Here is a 5,000-nt window from a genome sequence, read left to right as displayed (position 1 = left end):
GGCTTCTGCCCCCACCTGGAGCTCTATGCCCAATTTGCTGCCAACGCAGAGCGGTCTCAGACTACCCTCCAGGTAACCTGCAGTCTGTCTCTCCCTCCTTACCCCTTAACTTAGAGACCTAATTAGTTGTTTGCATCAGAACCCAGCTCCTTGCTAACATCTCTAGGAGGGCCAGATTTCCCTCGGGAGTGCGCAGCTTGCAGACTGTAACAGGAGGAGTGACTTCTCTCCCTCGTGGGAACTACCCCTCTCAACCCAGGTGCAGCTGAAGAAGAATAAGCGTTTTCGGAGATTCGTGACGCTTCAGGAAGGTCGCCCTGAATTTAGGGGTCTTCAGCTCCAGGACCTGCTCCCACTGCCTCTGCAGCGGCTCCAACAGTGAGTGTGAATCTCTCTAGGCTGGAATTAATCCTCTCAGGCTGCATAACGTAGGCCTGCAGCTCTGTGGGGGATGCCATAGGTCCTATCCCAATTCTGCTTTTCTGGGCCAAGTTGCTTCTAAGCTTTTACCAGAGTAAATGCTGACCCACGGGGATATCCAGGGTTTGCAGCGTCAGATGTGGCATCGTAGGACTGTATACTGAACGGAGGAACCTGCACCAAGGCCAGAGACAGGCTCTGGGAAGGCTCAGGGCAATGAGGGGTTGGTCTAGTCTTGAGGTTCTGTTCCAGGGCTCACAGGTTGTCTGTGGTAGCCTCCTTGGTTTGATTTGGTTTCCTCTTCTGACCCAGCCTCCTGATTCTTCAGTGTAGGATGGAAATGTCATGTGATCCCAGATTCAGAGTCCCAGGTTAAAGAGGGGCAACGGAGGAACCAGGCCCTTTCTGACTGACAGTTGAGAAATGAACGTCGGGGAAGTGATCTTCAAGCCTATGAAAGCAGGGCATTGAGCCTGGCTCTGCTTCCCTTCCCACTGTCCAATTCTAGGTACGAGAATCTTGTCGTGGCTTTGGCCGAGAACACCGTTCCCAGCAGCCCTGACTACCAGCAGCTCACACGTAAGTTCTAGTTCCTCAGCTCAGGCAGAGGCTGCCTGTCCTGAACGCCTCTCTGCTTCTCACCTCCAACAGTGTCTGGTATGTCCCCGTCTTCCGCGGAATGTACAGTGGCCCTAACTGCCCTGCCTGATCTTCAAGAAGCTAGAGCCGGACCCAGACCCCCACCCCCAGACTAGCTTGTCTTTTACTACCAAGAGTAAAAGTACTCACTTCCGTTGGAAGTGAGGCACTGAGTGTTGTTCCAGGGGCTGCCCGCCTGGTAAGTGAGACCGCCCAGAAGGTCCACGCCATCGGCCAGAGTCAGAAGAATGACCAGCATCTGCTACGTGTCCAGGCTCTACTCAGTGGGCGCAAGGCAAAAGGGCTGACTTCAGGTAGACCGGGGACTCTGCCCGCTTCGGTCCTCAGTTGCCCTTTGCTTATTTGCTTATGCCAGCATGCTGGGCTGGCAAGATGGCCCAGCGGGTAACGCTCTTGCTGTTTGACCTGAGTTAATCCTGGAACCCACATAAAGGTGAAAGGAGAGGACTCCAGGGTGGTTCTGTGACCTCCACATATCCACACAATAACATTACCTCTTCCCCAGTGTCCTGTCTCCTTTGTGTTCCTATGGATTCTTGAGCTGTACAATAATGGCGTTCTCATTTTCAAGGGCGCTGGTTCCTACGGCAGGGCTGGCTTTTAGTGGTGCCTCCTTCGGGGGAGCCTCGGCCCCGGATGTTCTTCCTTTTCTCCGACGTGCTCCTCATGGCCAAGCCTCGGCCCCCACTGCACCTGCTGAAGAGTGGCACCTTTGTCTGCAGAGCCCTGTACCCTATGTCCCAGTGTCACCTTAGCAGGGTCTTTGGCCATTCGGGAGGACCTTGCGGTGGTTTGCTCAGTGTAAGTAGTAGATGGGAAATCTGGGCCCAAAATATACTTGAAGTGGTTGTAGACCAGCCCATCACTTGAGCTAGCTCCCTTCACATGAGAATACGGGGGTTGTTGTGGCTCAGGTCGTGGGACCAGCCTGACTTGCTCTGAACTAAGTGGTTTCTCCCTAGCTGTCCTTTCCCCAAGAGAAGCTCCTGCTTCTGTCTACTGACCAAGAGGAGCTGTCACAATGGCACCACAGTCTGACTCAGGCTATCAGGTGAGCCGTGTCTGTCTCCCAGCGAGCATCCCGAGAGGGAGCGGCGTCCCTCGCAGCCCCTCTCCCACCCCGTGGGTGACTGAGGACAGCACCTTTCCTGGTGCCAAGACTGTTTTTTTTTTTTTCCCCACAGAAGCCAGAAGAGCTCGACCCACAGAAGTGTCACTGCAACATGACATTGTCATCTACAAATGTGCTGGGGCCACATTCACAGCTATCCAGGGATACAGGTGGCAGCTGGGCGTGCCTACGGAAGAATCTTACAAATTCCAGAACTCGGATACTCAGGGATAGGGCAGAGCCAGGAACAAAAGGGAATGTTCTTCAGGGGCGCCTCAGTGGAACAAGCCCCCTTTAACGCCCTGCCACTGGGGGGCCTGGAGAGCCCCTGCTGTCTGTGTCCAGCGGTTAATCCCATTTGCAGCTTTGGAAAGGAGTCCATTTTGTTGTGATTGCCTATGGTTTCCTGTTTTATTCTTGAGAAAGGGTCTTAACTCTGTGACCCAGGCTGACCATGAACTTGAATTCCTTCTGCCTCAGCCTCTCAGGTGTTGGGTTTATAGGTGTGTGCTGCCTCACCTGGCTATTGTATAAAGTTTGTTTTCTTGAGGCGAGGTTTTGTTTCATGCAGCCCAGGGTGGCCTTGAACTCCAGATCCTCCTGAACTACCTCCTATGTACTATAATTTATTTTCCCACTGGATTTTAATAAAGGGTTGTTTTTTGCAAAGGCCTTTCTGTCTAAGTCATGAGAAAAATGGAATTTCAGCCTTGATGGCTGGCATCTTGGTAGCCTCAGAAACACAAAGGCAGAACTGTGGCTCTCTCTCTCTGTCTTCTCCATTCACATTCTGGAAGGCAGTCTTTCTCTTCCTAATAAGGGAAGCCCACTTGGCTTTTGCACCGTGTGCGTGTGTGTGTGTGTGTGTGTGTGTGTGTGTGTGTGTGTGTGTGTGCAGCAAGGAGTGGAAAAAGCACAGAGCAACACCCACTATGAGGCGACTGCTTTTACTAAACCTTCAGTGGTTGTCCCCCATTTACTGCTGGACCCTTTGTCACCATCTTGTGCCACCTTCTCCTCAGCCCCTGCTCCACCTCCCAGGAGGGAGCTAGGTTCCATGTCTCTGGGCTCCAGTTTATGGTTTCTTCCCAGGCCTGACTGTTTCCAGCTTCTTCTTGGTCTTCTTTCCCCAGGTCCTCAGGAAAGGGTATGCTGGCCTCTGTGAGGGAGAGACCAGCTTGCTCCAGTTTCACAGCCACGGTTCCCCTGCCGCAGAAACCTCCCAACCTTTTACCTGGTTCTGGAACCTCCACCCCTGTGCCAGGCTGGCAGTCTTGTAGAAGGTGGCGGATGGTCTTTAGTTTTGTGTCTAGAAGTTCCCGCTGGGTTCCAACCAAAGTTGTCACCCTGTAGAAATACCCACTCAGGGGCTGCCCAGCCCATCTCCTTGGCTCCCACCTCACCCACCCCACAAATTCTCACCGTTCAAAAAGGGGATCCAGCTGTGTCATCAGGAGGTTCAGGTGCTGCTCCGTCTGGGCCAGCTGTTGTGTCAGCTGCACCAGCTGTTGTTCTGGGAGTGAGGGAAAGGGCATGGTTACTCCTGCAGTCCCCTGGTCTCCTCCAGCCCCAGAAACCACCATGAAGTGCTCAACCCACCTGACTGCGAGGATTTCTCCTTGTTTTTTTCCTCTCTGAGAGCAGCAGCCTCATCAGGGCGCTGTTGTGGAAGCAGATAAAGGCAAATTTGCAGCAGAGGACCCAGCACCTCAGAGCCAGTGAAGAGAGGAGCCATAGAGCCAGGAAGCTCTGGGCATCCACCTCAGAGAATCCCCGTTGTCTCTAGTCCAGCCGCTTACCCAGAACATGGAGTGACACGTCAGGATGCCCACACATGGCCAGACAGCTAAAGCGCTCTTGGGAATGTGAAACTCTCCAGTAGGGATCTGAAGACTGCTCTGACCCCAGCCTCCTTATTTAGCATCCCTATACTTCGCTGCCTTTGAGATAGAGTCTTGCTAAATTGTCCAGATGGGCCTTGCACTTACAATCCTCCCTCAGAGTAGTTGGGATAACAGGACTGTGTCACTAGTTCCAGTTCCCTCAGTCTTTGCTGGTAAAAAACAAAACAAAACAAAACTCCTCCAATCTATTCAATTCACATTACCCCCATTACAGATGAAAAAAACAAAACAAAACAAAACAAAACCCCAACAACAAAAAGCCTAGACAGTGCTCTTTGCTCTTAAAGGCAGTGCCCTGTGGTTTATTTTTAGCATACAATTCTCCCAGTGTTCTGATGGGCAGAGAGAGCACAAGTCTCAGCTCAGAACCCTTCTTTGGAAAGTGGGTGATCACAACACCGTGAAACTGTCAGCTGCCATGCCTACATCTCTTCCACGGGTCCCGCACCTCTTCTTCCCCAACTGCTTAACTCCATGCATAAGACAGGAATACTGGCCTCTAACTCACAAGAGCTGTACCTGCCTCTGTCTCCCCCCCCCCCCCATGCTGGAATTAAAGGCGTCTAACATCTATCTTTAAATTCCAATCTTCATCCTAGCCTGTCAAGTCTGCCTGGGCTCATTAATCTCATCTAGTTTTATGTTACTAATTAGTCCAACCTCTATTTCCTAGTGCAAGTAATTGACCAGAGTTGATAAAGCACTGGGTGGTAGGTAACCACTTTCCACGTCAACGGTTTCAAATCCATCAGAATGTACTGTCAGTTCACATTTCAGGGCTTCCTTCCCAAAGAGAACACGAAACGGCTTGGTATCTGGTCAACTAGACACTCTAGTTGCTGCAGCGATTAGCTCCTTGGGCCAAGGTTGGAGCCTCTGCAGCAACTTCTTTTTTTTTTTTTTTT

At 51.7% G+C, this 5,000-nt stretch overlaps 2 protein-coding genes across 2 annotated transcripts in view; one reads left to right on the top strand and one right to left on the bottom strand.

The window, feature by feature from the left end:
• Window positions 1-2,135, top strand: part of Arhgef39 (Rho guanine nucleotide exchange factor 39) — a 2,818-nt gene extending 683 nt beyond the window's left edge. The window contains exons 3-8 of the mRNA XM_029533260.1: window positions 1-72; window positions 260-378; window positions 929-999; window positions 1,245-1,373; window positions 1,652-1,881; window positions 2,043-2,135. The exon at window positions 1-72 is cut by the window's left edge and continues 49 nt beyond it. Of these exons, the coding sequence (XP_029389120.1) occupies window positions 1-72; window positions 260-378; window positions 929-999; window positions 1,245-1,373; window positions 1,652-1,881; window positions 2,043-2,135 (714 nt within the window). The remainder of the gene's footprint in view (window positions 73-259; window positions 379-928; window positions 1,000-1,244; window positions 1,374-1,651; window positions 1,882-2,042) is intronic.
• A 987-nt stretch (window positions 2,136-3,122) lies between these two features.
• Ccdc107 (coiled-coil domain containing 107) overlaps window positions 3,123-5,000 on the bottom strand; it is a 2,826-nt gene continuing 948 nt past the window's right edge. Inside the window, exons 3-6 of the mRNA XM_021222374.2 lie at window positions 3,791-3,851; window positions 3,614-3,704; window positions 3,426-3,538; window positions 3,123-3,350 (exon numbers count right to left, since the gene is read on the bottom strand). Of these exons, the coding sequence (XP_021078033.1) occupies window positions 3,142-3,350; window positions 3,426-3,538; window positions 3,614-3,704; window positions 3,791-3,851 (474 nt within the window). The 3' untranslated portion in view covers window positions 3,123-3,141. The remainder of the gene's footprint in view (window positions 3,351-3,425; window positions 3,539-3,613; window positions 3,705-3,790; window positions 3,852-5,000) is intronic.

This window comes from Mus pahari, chromosome 22 (genome assembly GCF_900095145.1).
Source record: "Mus pahari chromosome 22, PAHARI_EIJ_v1.1, whole genome shotgun sequence".
Taxonomy (NCBI): Eukaryota; Metazoa; Chordata; class Mammalia; order Rodentia; family Muridae; genus Mus; species Mus pahari.
Note: the sequence above shows the minus strand (reverse complement) of the source record. Positions and strands in the feature narration are given on the sequence as shown.